This window comes from Aethalodelphis obliquidens, unplaced genomic scaffold (genome assembly GCF_003676395.1).
Source record: "Aethalodelphis obliquidens isolate GAN/ISIS:26980383/991018 unplaced genomic scaffold, ASM367639v1 scaffold26, whole genome shotgun sequence".
In the NCBI taxonomy this organism is placed as follows: Eukaryota; Metazoa; Chordata; class Mammalia; order Artiodactyla; family Delphinidae; genus Aethalodelphis; species Aethalodelphis obliquidens.
The window spans coordinates 24,098,381-24,112,186 of record NW_020837970.1 but is presented as its reverse complement, the minus strand read 5'-3'; the positions used below and the strand labels follow the sequence as shown (position 1 = coordinate 24,112,186).

Below are 13,806 nucleotides of genomic sequence, written 5' to 3'. Positions count from 1 at the left end.
TAGGCCAGAGCCACCCTAGGACAGAGTCCTTGGCCCTCTGGCATCCAGGGCCCCCAGGGACCTGCCGCAGTCTGCATTCTGTACCAGTGACTGGCTCCTTGGTAGCCCTTGGGCAAGCCCGGACTAGCCACTGCCATCCCTTGCTGGCCACACCACTGGGAGGGATAGGCTTCCTGCCCCAAATCCCATTACCTCAAGGCCCAGCAGAAATTCCACCCACCCCAAGCGCCCAGCCCTCAGCATTCATCCAGCAAGCACCTCCGTGCCTCCTGCACACAGCCCCAAGGTAGCTGCTGGCACCCAAGCGAGTTTAAGGGTAGAGGCCAGCCAAGGAAGTGACTTGCATGCCGAGACCCTGGAGTCCCCAGGATGTTTTGATGATCTGTGGGGCTGTGTGGCAGGACGTTTGGAAAGCCTGGAAACTTGGTCATCACGGTGAGGCAGCTGACATAGCACGGCCACATCCGTTTGCCTGTGGAGGTGGGGTTACTGGCAGTGGAGGGAACTGGGGCCCCTTGAGAAGTTAAGTAACTTGCCTGAGGTCACACAGTGGGAACAGGATGCAGGTCTGCAGATGTGCAGGTTAGAGCTGCTGCTGAGAGCCAGGGTGGAGGAGGCTGCCCGTTGCCTCATGCCTTCTGCCGGGCCCCAGGGACATCCCAGGGACAGGGCTGCCAGTTGCCTTCCTGCTTCTCCTCCCCTGGGATGTCTGCTGAAGTGAGAGGGCCAGGTGGCAGCTGGGGGCTGTCACAGGCAGCGGGAGCAAGGCCGGGAGGCTGGAAGCAAGCCACTTCCCAAAATAGCTCTGATAAGCACAGGGCAGGAGGGCCCTCCAGGCCTCAGCCCCGGGCAGGCAGCCTCCCTCTGGCCCTCCTCAAGAGGCCTGGGCTCTGCTGACGGGCTGATGGCCCAGGCCACACCTGCTCTGTCAGGGCCTCGGTGCCGGGCCCGGCTGATGGGACTGTTCTGTGTGTGACCCAGAAGCTGAAGCTGAGTACAGCCCATGGCTGCAGGGCCAGGGAGGTCTGGCAGGACAGGTGCATTTGGGCAGGGGGTGTGGGGCAGAGACCACTGTAGGCTGGCAGGAGGCACCTGGGACTTCCGTTGTGTGCCAGGTCTTGTCAGGTCTCGCAGGGTCAGGGACCGAGAGGGGTGGCAGGCTCTCTGGCTTCTCGTGAGCACCTGAGGCGGTCAGGACTGGGGTCTCGGGGCCTTTCCTCTGGAAACCTGAGCCCAGCAGGGCCAGTTCTCCAGTCCTGGAGGCGGGGGCCTAGGCCAAGGGCAGGTGGGACGGGACAACAGCAGGAGATCTGTAACTCAGGCCTAGGGGAGCCCCTCCAGAAACAGGAGGCCGATGCTCTGGGGGTGGCTGCAGGTCTCCTTAAGGCCCAGCTAAAATCTCAGGGAAGCCCCTCCACCCTGGGTGCAGGTGGGAGGAGGGCGGCGGTTCCGGTGCCCGCCTGCTGGTCCTGACCGCCCCCCCTCCAGCCCTAGGCTGCGAGCGCGATCGCCTGTCCTTCAGTTTCTGCGAGACGCTGCGCCTGCTGGGCCGCTGCCAGCTGCCCACCGTCCGCACCCAGTGCTGCCGCTCCTGTCCCCCACCCGGCCGTGGTGCCCCCTCCCGCGGCCGTCAGCGGGTCGCCCGCCGCTGACCCACACCCCGGCCCCCCGCGGCCAGGATGCACAGCCAGACCGATGCACGGACCTCAGCGCCCAGCAGGACCTCAGTGCCCAGCACGGGCTGCGGTGGAGCCCCGCCCCTCGCGCCCTAATGGTGCTAACCCGGCCCCCCGACAGTGGCAGGCTGGGGACCCTTCCCCCTCAGAAAAGGTATTTTTTTATTCTAACAGTTTGCCTAACATTTATTATTATTATTGTTATTGTTACACATAAACAGGCATCTGCCGTTTCGAAGTACAGCTTGGCTTCCTCTTGGATTAGGGGAATTTCAAGTCAGAAACTACACCTCTGCTGCGGCCGACAGCATCTTTCCATCTGCTCCTCTGGGAGGCCCACAGGGGAGAAGGGAGCAGAGCCCATGTGGGCAGGAAGGCCTGAGGGAGCAGAGCGGAGGAGGGCTTCCTAGAGGCGGTGTGCGCAGGGCTTCAGACGGCCGGGTAACAGGCGGCAGGAGCGTTTTCTGGGCACCAGGCACAGCCTGGCAGAGGCCCGGGGGTGCTGGTCCCTACTCACAATCCTTCCACACCTCCACTTCATGCCCCCTGCCCAGGCCCCCCAGCCCTTTCCCCCATGTCCCCACTCTGCGGTCTTCACCAGAGACTCGTGTTTCACAGGGATTGAGCCACACGCCCTTAGAGGAGCAAGGCCCATGTGGTCACCAGCAGGGACTGCCCCCTGGAGTGAACCCCATGGACACATCCCCGGCCCCCTCTGCTTCATCTGTTAACTCTTAACTCTTTATCTGCACCAAAGGGATGGAGGGAGGGGCAGTCTGGCCAGACACACCCTTCTCGGCCCCCACTTGTCCCTTTCTTTCATCTTCTCTGTACTCAGCGGTGGGGCTGGGCCAGTTGAGGCCAGGACGTACGGTGGCTTCTTCCTCACTGACAATCCCAGGCGCTGGGCTCTTGCTATGTTGACATGTGGTCCGGCTCCCCAGCACCTGCCACGCCAGCCCTTCCCTGCCTGCCACACTTAGTTCCATGCAGTCAGACTGTGGTGAACACACCAGGAGCAGATGCGCATGAGGTGCTCTGAAGGTGTCCCGGGCCCTGGTGAGGCGTGAGGAGGCCGGAGAAGGCTAGACACTGTCTCCAGGAAGTGACCTGTGCAGGCGCCAGCCCTTACCTCTCACCATGAGCCTTGGACTGGACCGTTTTACAATCTGCTCACAAGTCCTACTCCTGGAAGGGGTTTATCCCTTTTCTCCAAATGGGGGACCACCACTCATTCTAGTCTACGGTGTCCGCCGTTCACAGACTGTGATGTGAATGGTGGTTCTGGAGCTCTGCGTGTGGTGGCTACTCACAGCTTGGGTGTGTGTGTTGGGGGCGGAGGGGGAATGAAAATCACTCCTTGGGGACTGAGACCAAGAAACAGTACCAGAGGCTGAAGCAATCAGCACGTGTCTGTCCCAGGGCTGGCCCCTCCAAGGGTCAGAAGGGTGCTGGAGTGCCCAGCTCTCCCATTTCCCATTCTCTGATCGCACATCACACCCTATTTAATCATCAACACACTCCATGGGGCTGGAGTGAGTACCCCATTTTCAGATGAGAAGCCCAAGGCTCTGAGAGGGAGGTGACTGGCACAGGGCATATGCCCTGACTACACAGGCCTCAAGCTCCCGTCATCTCCTGCTCCGAGTTCTGGGCCACCTCTAGCAGCTGACCCCTCTGACCAGGTAGGAAGATGGCCCGAGCAGGCCCCACGGTAGCTTTGCACAGAGAGCAGTCTGGGGCTTGCGTGAGTTCAAGCGTCACCGCACTGTCTGAGAGTGGAGGGGTGTCAGGCTTGCTTCCTGTCTGTCTGCAGCAGCCCGGCTGGCCAGAGGATACCCTGGAGACCCATGGTGTGAGTAATGTCTTCCTAGGGATTTGCACTGTCACAAGAGCAACCCCTTACAAGGGACAGGGGGCAGGGCCTCTACTTGTGGGCCCCTGACCCACACACTGAGCGGGGGCTAGCACTCAGGTCCCAGTCACAGCTGTGCCACTGCTGTGTGCTGTGACCTCAGGAACCCCCCCAGCCTCACTGAATCCGTGTCCCAGGAGGATACAGACTCAACAGCCTGCTCTGTCTGGGAATCTTCACTGGAGCTCCCCCCCCCTCCCCCGCCACCATCACACTGTAGAAAGACATTTGGTCTTAATCATTCTCGTGTTTTTCCGATGATGGGGGGTGCGGGGAGTGGTGTCCCAGGTGGCAGCTGGGACTGAGCTGTCAGCCTAGGCAGGAGGCAAACAACCCATGACTCAGGCAGGGCACGTCACAGCTGGTGGAAGGAGGGGTGCTTGCCACCCTGTGGCTGGGGGTTGCTCCGGACACAGGGAACTCCAGCTCCTGGCTCTCGGCCAAACCCAGTGCCTCCAGCCCTCACCTGCAGCTTGGCCATGGCTTCAAGGGCCTCCCAGGCATTCTGTCCCACCTGCCCAGAGCAAACCAAAGACAGGGATGCAGAAACACCCAGCTGGAAGGTGAAGAGCCCCCCACCCTGCGCCCCCCCATAAGCCCTGAGGCACCTTCGAGCCCTTGGGGCTGAGTCCCATCACAAGTGACTGTAACTGCATTTCAAACCAGAAGGTTATACAAATTAGTTGTTTATTTTGCCTTTTAGTATGACAATTCCAAAATTTAACTTGAAGATAAGCACAGAAGCTGCTGTGACATAAAAGGAAAGAGTCACTTGGCAATGCCCCGAGTCCTCCACTGCTGGCATCCAGCCTCCTGCCTGCGAGGATGGCCCCAGGCATGCCCAGCTGCCCAGAACACAGGCAGAAAGGCAACACCGTGCAAAGTGAGGAGGAGGGATTTGTGCAGTAATACATTTAGTTTAAAAAAAAAAAAAAGGACTGGCTATTTGCCTAGAGTACTTCCTATATCAATATAATGTAGAAACCAGAATTGTTCCCAGCACTCAGCAGTCTTGGCTGCTGTCGGATAGCTGTCGGCATGACTGCAAGTAGCCCCGAGGCTACCTGGGGTAAGAAGTGGGCCCATGCATACATAAGGAGAAGTCAGTGATGGTCAAGGCTAGAGGTCAGAGATGGCACAGAGGTGCAGAGCGATTCCGGACGCTCAGGTTTACATAAATACGCACAAAGGAGTCGTGCACGCAGAAGAACTTGTTATATAAAATAGATGTACATAATCTAGAAAACCGTGATAAAAATAGCCTATAAAAATATAAACTGTAGTGAAAATATACAAAAGTATTAACAAATGTTCAACCCACACAAAACAACTCACCAACATGAAAGCTGGCAGTTCCCACCTGGTGTGATGAGCACGGCTCCCCTTGGCCATGGTGTGTGTGCCTGGGAAGCAGGCTGGAGGCTGCCCCACCCTAGGCTAGCACCTGTCAGAAGGGCCCTCCCCATGGGACCAGCAGGGGAGGCACTGGCGGGTACAGAGCAGCTCTTTCCTCAACAGCACAAGGAGAGGGGAAGCATTGGCTCAAAATAGTGGGACCAAACCCTACAATTCTGGAGGAAGGAATCAGCTCCATCCCGCCCCCAGTCTGGAATCGGGCCAAGCATTCCCTCTCCCTCCCTCTAGACACCTAGCGCTTTATTCCAGAGAGGAGAACCTCCTAGCAAGGGTTCCTGGTCCACTTCCTCCACGAGCTCTCTCTCTGCTCTCCCACGCCCACTGCCTGACCACCGATACTAACAGCCTGGAAATACTAACACGCCACCACCGCTCAGGGCACGGCTGACACCGGCCGCACACAGCTGGTCCCTGGGCCCAATTCAGGTGCTTTTAAGATGAGTCTTTTCAAGGCAGAACAGACAAAACAAGCATATTCCTAAAGGCAGCATTTTAGCCCACAGGACACAGCAGTTCCAGGGGGAAATCAGCTTGGAAACTGAAGTCTCAAGGAAGCTGGAGCTGACCTGTGGGGCCCCAACCCCATTCCTACTGCACCTCCTGGGCTGCTGGCCGCTAGGCTGACAGCAGGTGTGGGAGGTGGGGGCCGGGAGGCGGTCTCCAGCAGCCCCAGTGGTCCTGCGGGGGTCTGTGCAGAGTGGCCAGGCCGCAGCCCAACTCACAAGGCAACTTCCTGAAAACGGCAGGCCTCAAACAGCTGCTCCCAAAGACCAAAACGATGACGAAGTATGTTCCTGACACCTGAAAACAGACGAAGGCTTTTGGCTACATACAGAGGCCAGCTCCCTGTACACAGTAAGAGATCAAATTAACCAGCTTGACCAAAGAAAAGTTGAGCTTGGTCTAGTACGCTGAAATGCCATCCCAGCTATGATACTGCTAGAAGGTCGACAGAAAAAAAAAAAAAATGCTTATGAAAAAAGTGCTGCTTCAAACTACACTGCTTCAATAGTCTGTGTTTTGTATCAACTAAGGATTATTTCCAATTTTTTCCAGGTAGTGTAAAAAAAAATCCGTGTCAAATTTTCTTTCCTATTTGAGTAATACTGTCCAGGAAACACTGTCTCATATCTACACGTCAGGGATGGTCCACAGAGTGATTAAGCAAAAATAACCTTCCTTGCGCAAAGCCTCTTTCCAGGCCTTCAAAAAGGTAGTGCTCTAAGTCCCAGAATTACCTAGGCAGCCTCACATACTGGGAGCAATGGTGACCCCACAGGGGAGGCCAGCTGCTGAGAACAAGGATGCCCCCGAGTGGCAGTGGGGAGGGGACGCATCTGGGAGGGCTCGCCAAAGCTTTGACCTCAAGTGAAGGTTTCCCAGCCCAGGCCCTGGCAGCCGGCCTCCTGCCGTCCCAGCCAGACACCCTGGCTGTTCCCGAGGAAGCCACAGTTCCCAGCTGCCCAACAGCATTCACTCTGCAGCTGCACCGTTGCCCTGCAAAGCACCCCCGGAAAAGCTCCCTCCGTCCCCTCAACCCAGGGTGGGCCTGCTTTGTAGGATGACGATCCACAGTTTCCTTGGAATCCCATCCACACGGGTAGAACGAACCAAGGGTCAACTCTCAGGTGGAAAGAAGAGGTTCGCACAGAGCCTCGTGGAGCCATGCGGACAGTGAGCGTGTGGTGTCTGGAGAGCCAGCAGGTTGGGAGTTACTGTTTGAAAGGCTGTGCGTGGAAGGGCAAAAGCTATCCCAGAAACGGGGCACGGCCAGCACCCTGAAGCCACCAGCAGAAGGTCTGTGGGCTTTCTATAGGCCGTTTCTGAAAAGGATGTGCTTGCTTTCCTAAGGAAGTTCCTTTATTCACACCAACCTTATGCCACCCAAAGCTGTCAGACTCTGGCCCAGGAGTGTGTGAAGTGCAGTGGGCACCCTCCACAGCAACTGTTTAAAACACGGCCCACGACGGCCCATGACGTACAGGAGGTACCACAAGGGGAGATGGCCCACGTAAGGTTCTCTAAGCACAGAGTCACCAACAAAGCTGACAGATGCTGTAAATAGGCTCTTGAAAATTGCCAGCTATAAGCCTAGCGAGGCACTGATCAGGCGGAAAGCATGACGGGATACGAGTAGCCACGTGCCATGGCATGAAGACGGCTGTAAACAGATTAGACCCCCACCCCGAGTGGAAATGAGAAAGTGCAGTGTGGCTTTGGACATCTGCCCAGCAGACTTCCAGAGACCACGGACGTTACATTCTGGCTTTGAAACGAGCAGAAACGTCTCTGCAGTTCACCCTTTTGGCACACTTTGGTTGTGAAGGCAGGAAGAGCGGCGTCACGGGCTGGGAGTGGGTGGCACTCAGTCCTCCTCCTCCTCGTCGCTGACCAGCTCGCCCTTGTCAGGGCTGGTGTCCCGGTCACGCAGGAAGTCCTCCCGGATGGCCTCCAGCTCCGTCAGCTCCAGCCGGACCTTCTCCAAGTGGAAGGTGCGCCGGTTCCGGATCTGGCGCAGGGGGAATGGGTTCAGGTCCCCAAAGGAGATACCGATCAGCTTCCTGGCAGGACACAGCACAGAGACAGAGCATCAGGGGGGCTCAGGCGAGAGCTCACACACAGCACTCATTTCAGCCCAGCCTGGAGGCCTGGGGGTGTGGGGAGGCGGACCCCGGACACCACGTTGAGGGCCCGATGTAGATATGTCACTCGGAGGCCAGCGCTCACGCAGAGGCTGCAGGGGCAGCCCCCGAACGCCGGCCTGGATCCAGACGCCAGCTCCACCACACGCTCCCCATGGGACGCAGAACAGGGAAAGTGACCCCCCTTTCCAGCCCCCAATTCCTCATCTGTACGTTCAGGTAACAGCGGGGCTGCCTCCTGGGCATGGGGTTACTCAAGTTGCCGCCCGTGAGCACAAGGACGGGGTCTGGCACTTGCTCAGCGATGGTGGGGGCCACGTGCCTCTGAGTCCTCGGAACCAGCATGAGGCCTGGCGCAGGGTGCGCTCAGAAAGGCTCTGTCACTGGACGGACCGACGCGGCGTGAATGGATGCACGGATGCCCGAGCAAACCTGGGGATAACTGTCAGACTCAGCGGTGTGACAGGTGTCGTGTCAAGACGCAGTCTACAGAGAGACATGCAGTTTGTGGGTTTCGTACTATCCCCAGGTCAAGGCAACCCATCTACAGTAAATACTTTAAAATCACGGTACCTTGCCCCTAACCACTGGCCAGCGGTTTAATAAAAACAGGACTAGAAAGTGCCCAAGGCCTGGCTAAGGGCTTCCAGCGCTAATCACGGCAGCCACAGCCGTCTGGTGTTGTCACAGAAGCCGGTTCCTCGCACACTAAGCCCCTGCCTCCCTTCTGCCGGCCCCAGCAGCAGGGATCTAAGGCCTGGTGCTCTTGCAGACCCAGGAGAGGCTGTGATGAAACAGCAGTGTCACAGGACTTCCTCCCCGCCTGTCAGAAAACAAACCGCTCGCTCCTGCCGCTGCCCCACCGCGTGGGGTGCTTTACTGTGACGCGTACGTGCCCTTAGCATCCCTCCCTCTTACACACATTTTCAAATTCTATTTGTTTATTTTGTTTAGTTGGCTGCACCGGGTCTTAGCCGTGGCATGCGGGATCTAGTTCCCTGACCGGGGGTCAAACCCGGGCCCCCTGCCCTGGGAACACGGAGTCTTAGCCACTGGACCACCAAGGAAGTCCCTCCCTCTTATATTTTTAAACACTCACACCTTAGACATGCTTCACTCCAAGCCAGAGGATGCTCCTGCAAGGAGGTAAAGGGTCAGAAAGGCTGGCTTTAAGAGCCGAGCTCCCCAGAGCATGTTCTAGAACTCGTGAGCAGGAAAGGCCTACTCAGTGTGGGTCTCTGTGAAACAAAATGCTGGCTGGGGACTGGGAACCAGGCCTGCATGACCAGCCCCTTTTCTCCAACAGCTATTAGTCACAGGCTCCATACACCTGAAATCCAAGTGTCCAGGCCCTTCCCTGCTACAGAAAGCACTGCATTGCATTAATACTGTCCGCTGCCTCCGTCAGGCAGCCACCGTCAGCGCAGGCTGGGGCAGCATGGGGGACCGCACACCGCTCTGCCTCGGGCCTGGCAGGTGCGGTCGAGGGATGAGAAAGTGCCCTGTGTCAGCTACGTTCAGAAGACAACGCCTGGCGCGTGCGAGGCCCCAGAAGGTCCTGATTCAGAGACGGGTCTAATCTTGTTGCACCGCACCCCTGACCACATCTCACTCAGTCGCCTGCCTCCTCCTCGCAGAACCAATCAGGGCGCTGCAGGTCGAGGCTCCTTGGAACCGCTAGTCTGGGGAGCTTATTAAAATACTGGGGCCCCAGTCCAGAGGTGGGGCCAGGGCATCTGCAGTCCTAACAACACCCACAGGTGATCCCGCCGCACAGGGAACTCTGGGTCCAGTGGACGCAGACTTCCTGCGGCAAACTGACAGGAAACTGCACGAAAGCCACTCACCAGGTGGCGCTGCAGGAGTGCGCAGGGCTGACCGTATCCCAGCCAGGCCCACCACCCCTTGCGTCTCTGCCACCCGGCAGCACTGACAACCCACACAACACTGTTAGGGGCTGAGCAGGATGCCCTCCACACGCATTAGCTGCTGGAGTGAAGTTCACTGAATGCCACTCCTGTCATCTTGACCCGATGTGAGATTAACAAACACTCTCAAGGTTCACCCCAGGACTCAGCATCAATCTTTCACGGGCAAACATTATTCTTGGATATCCTATTATTGTTGATATAGCAATAAGCTTGAAAACATCTTAAAAATCGACTTCCCAAGTAAAAGATCCTAACAATAGTGGTGATATCCAAGGAAGCCAGGTGTGGCCTCAGCCGGCACCTTCTCCCAGCGTCCACCTCCCTGGTCCCTTGGCCTCACTCAAGAGAACCACAGGGGAATGGTCCTCCTTCCCCCCTCTCCGGCCCCACATGCTCTCCTGCCACGAGACTCCTGCAGCCCCGGAGCCCTCAGCCCCTCCTGGCTGACCAGAGGCCTGGACGCTGCCCAACCACCTCTCCCTACTTCAGCCAAGGAGAGAAGCCCTCCCTCCCCGTCAGGTGAGCATATCATGGGGGGGGGAACTGGTGTCTGTCAAGTAGGTTGTCACCCATCAGTGGATCAAGGAATCAATTGAGTGAGTCATGACGAGCATTTTAAATATGCAATAAACAGTGTATTTAGAAAATATATCAGAGGGTACAGCGCAGATCTTTGGCAAGCACTGGAAATATTTCAACAAATTCTTTTGTTTCAGTTACATACACTCCAGTATGTGTGTCCTAGGTTGTGAGATAAAATGTTCTTATTATGGGTGGCAGTCAACAGAGTTTGAAAAACATTAATAAGCTCCAAATGTTTCTCAGTCAAAGGACTCCTGTGGTTTTCAAGAGACCACAAGTCTGCTGCAGGGATCCACTCCCGTGCAGTACGGGCAGCTCCCAGCACCTCGGCACAGCGAACATTAGCGCTGCCTCCGTGGTTCGCAGGGACGTGCGCCCTCACTTGCCCAATCAGCAGCAGGTCCACAGAACTCCCCTGGAGAACCCAGCCTTGGTCATCGGGGCCAGAGCCGCTGCCAACTGTAGTTCAGGGGACACACGGACAACGAGGGTGGCTCAGAACAGGCAAAAAGTGTGTGGCTGGGGAGCGAGGGGGTGAAGAGATTCCCGAACGCTCAGCTGCCCAGGCCAGAAAGCCAGGGGACTTGGAAGTTCAAATTCCTTCTCCACCCCCTGCAATCTGCCCCCTCTTTTCTGTCTCTGGGGGCACCTCGCTGCAGGCTACCACCTCTCTCGCCGGGACCCCCTGGGCTCCTGCTGTCAGTCCTGCTCCAACCTGACGTGCCCTTTTGGTGTCTAACCCTGCAGGAACTTCCCAACACTCAGGATGAAGCACAAGGTCCTGGGCAGAGTCTACAAGGGCCTTAACAGCCCAGCTCTGCTCCCGCCCGGCCTCGATCCCTGCCGCGCCAGCCCCACCCTGGCCGAGCCACTGCGGCAGTTCCCCCAAACACGCCGCGCGCCCACAGCCCTACGAGCATACGGCTCCTGAGTCCCTCTGCCTGGGCTGCCCACTCCCCACCACCCCTGCCTGGCCCAGGTCACCCGGCCTTCCTCTGGCACTTGCCCCATCCCCGGGCTTCCTCCACCACAGCTCTGAGCAAACCAGGCCGTAACACTTCCCCACAGGTTCTTCCAGGACAGGGCCTGTTCCTCATCTACCATCCTCAACGCCTGGCGGAGGGCTTGCCGTGTGGTTCATACTCAGCAAGTGCTCACTAGACAAACAATGTGCTTTGGTTGCGGGGATTTATGTTTGCTGAATAAAGGATAAAAGCATCTTTCATCTTAGCTCCTCCCTAGTCTCTGGAGGCCGCTCCTTTCCCCCTTTTCCCTGGGAGGAAGCACCCTCTCTCACCACTGCACACCTGGGAAGGCTCTGGGTTTGAGACGGCCGGGACAGTCCGTTCTCGAGGAAGCAGAGGTCAGGATCCCTGCCCTCCTGGACGTCTGGGGATTCCCCCAAGGACTCACCTAGCGTCAAGGATAGTGCGAGTGAAGTAACGCAGATACTTGAATATGGACATTGAATCTTGCAATTTCAGGATCTCCTCTTCCTTGTATTTAAAAAGTGCCAGGGCAAAGCGGAAGATAACCTGTGGAAAGGACAGGGAAATCTATGAGTAGAGAAGCACCGTGGCTCCAGGCACCGGCTCCAGGGATGGAAGGCCTCCCTGCATGGCCTGCCCTGGGGCAGACACTTGACCTGAGGTGCAATTTCCACCAGTGCCTTTCTTAATAGAAAAAAGTTTTCAACTCTTTGGTGGTTTTCAGCAACACTTCAGCCCAAACCAAAAATTTCCTTAAGGAGTAGAATCTTTGTGGGATCCTTCCACATTTAGCTCACATTCCTAGTCAATAAGCTATATAGAACTAGAAATAATTTTTAAATTAAATCAAAACCAGGGTCCTCTGATTCTGAAATTCTTAGAAAGCTCCACCTCCAGAGGCAGTTTTTATCTCACCTACTGAAACTAGGGTCTGAATTTCTGACTTCTGAATATGGTGAAAGAAAATAAATTTTTTTTTCTTTTTTTTTCTACTGATTTGTTTCTGGGTCACTGTGTCGAGGCCAGAGGGAATGGACTCCTGGTGGTCCTGCAAGTTCAAGCAGCTTTGGAACAAATTGCTTCGCCCACATGTAAGGGCACGGGCTGGCTTGCACCAACCTGAACTTTTTCTTATTTAGAAAACAATATTTACAGAGTTTAAATAGATTATCTTTCTCTTAACATCCCTACCTGTGGCCCAATAGGGAACACTGTTTAAGCCCTGGTTGAGAATTCTTTTCAATAATGACAGACTAGATTAAAAAGTTGATAATGTACTGTACTGGACAGAGTGTGAGGTAATATACACACTCAGACTTTGCCGGTGGGAGTAGAAATTGGTAAGGCCCTTCCGCAGGGCAATTTGGCATTCTTGATGAAAACTACAGGGTCCTTGGATTCTGGATTTACCCTGGACCTAGCACTTCCACTTCTAGGACTAAACCTATAGATGCACTTGCACCTATAGAAAGACAATTATAAAGAGTCATGGCAGCACAGTCTGAAGTGGCAAAAGGCTGCAAACAGTGCGAGTGTCCATCATCAGGGGACTGTTATGTAAATTTCTGGTTCATCTGTAGAAGGAGATACTATGCAGAGTTTAAAAAAAAAAAAGAGCCAGATCTATATGCCCTGATATGAAACTATCGCCAATAAATAATAAATTAAAAAAACATATTTTAGATATACATAAAATGCCTTGAAAAAAAGATACAGTACATTGAGAAGAACGGCTAGGAGACTGGGGATCTCTTTTCTACTGCACGCCCTTAGTTATATGATTTGAGTTTATCATGTGTTACTCACAAACTGATCTTTCTACAACATAAAACAGATTGGGTGGGAGGCTTGTGGGCAGTAGGGCTCTGAAGTTGGCCCCCCGAGTCTGCCCCTGATCCTCTGTTTACTCTGGGCCTCTACGTCCTCATCCATACAGTGGGGATAATACCGCCATCTGTTTGACAGAAGTTGAGGCTCAGACTGCAAACCATCAAAGCCCCCATGCCTGGCACAGGGTTTGGCAGAGACTCAATGTTTCTGATAAACGAGCAAATGACTGCAGTTTCCTGCGACCCCAGACCAACCTCCAGCAGCACCTGGTGCTGGGATCACTCTGCCCCTCGGCACCCTTCCTGCGTCCCAGCTAAGCCGGCCACTCTGCTGCCACTGTCGCTGCCCATGGAGTCATGCAGCAAGCAGACCCACCTTTGGTCCCTCGTAAAGGAAGGAGTCCCATATTTTAAAGAGGATGTCACTAACGACGCTATCCACAAACACCACCAGAAACCAGTTGAACGTGATGAGGGTGTAGTCCACTTTGTACTGTTCAAAGTGGGCATGCAGTCGAGGCAGCTTCTCGCTCATGAGGTCTCTGAACACCCGCTGGTCCACCTGGAGAGGGAGCAAAGGGGAGAAGTGTATGGGGGCTGCCACTGCACTGAGCAGGCCATCCGGGGCCCCGGAGGGGCTGCAGGCCCATCACAACACACAGCAGCACAGCTGTTCCAAATGCGTGGCGGGCTCACCCCAGAGCGGACTGCTCTGCACCCACTCTGGGGTGAGCCCGAGAAGCAGCTGCCTTGCACACTGCAGGTGCTCACCAAGTGCCCCCTGACTGTCATCCTTTCCACAGGGTATGGGGGTGGGTTCTGTGGC

At 55.8% G+C, this 13,806-nt stretch overlaps 2 protein-coding genes across 6 annotated transcripts in view; one reads left to right on the top strand and one right to left on the bottom strand.

The window, feature by feature from the left end:
* ADAMTS7 (ADAM metallopeptidase with thrombospondin type 1 motif 7) overlaps nucleotides 1-1,919 on the top strand; it is a 57,358-nt gene extending 55,439 nt beyond the window's left edge. For both annotated transcript variants that reach the window (XM_027123740.1, XM_027123741.1), the window contains exon 24: nucleotides 1,489-1,919. In XM_027123740.1, coding sequence (XP_026979541.1) covers nucleotides 1,489-1,652 — 164 coding nt within the window. In that variant the 3' untranslated portion in view covers nucleotides 1,653-1,919. The remainder of the gene's footprint in view (nucleotides 1-1,488) is intronic.
* A 2,342-nt stretch (nucleotides 1,920-4,261) lies between these two features.
* Nucleotides 4,262-13,806, bottom strand: part of TBC1D2B (TBC1 domain family member 2B) — an 87,265-nt gene continuing 77,720 nt past the window's right edge. For 3 of the 4 annotated variants that reach the window (XM_027123742.1, XM_027123745.1, XM_027123744.1), the window contains exons 11-13: nucleotides 13,357-13,542; nucleotides 11,576-11,697; nucleotides 4,262-7,568 (exon numbers count right to left, since the gene is read on the bottom strand). In XM_027123742.1, coding sequence (XP_026979543.1) covers nucleotides 7,373-7,568; nucleotides 11,576-11,697; nucleotides 13,357-13,542 — 504 coding nt within the window. In that variant the 3' untranslated portion in view covers nucleotides 4,262-7,372. The other variant, XM_027123743.1, reaches the window with a different exon arrangement.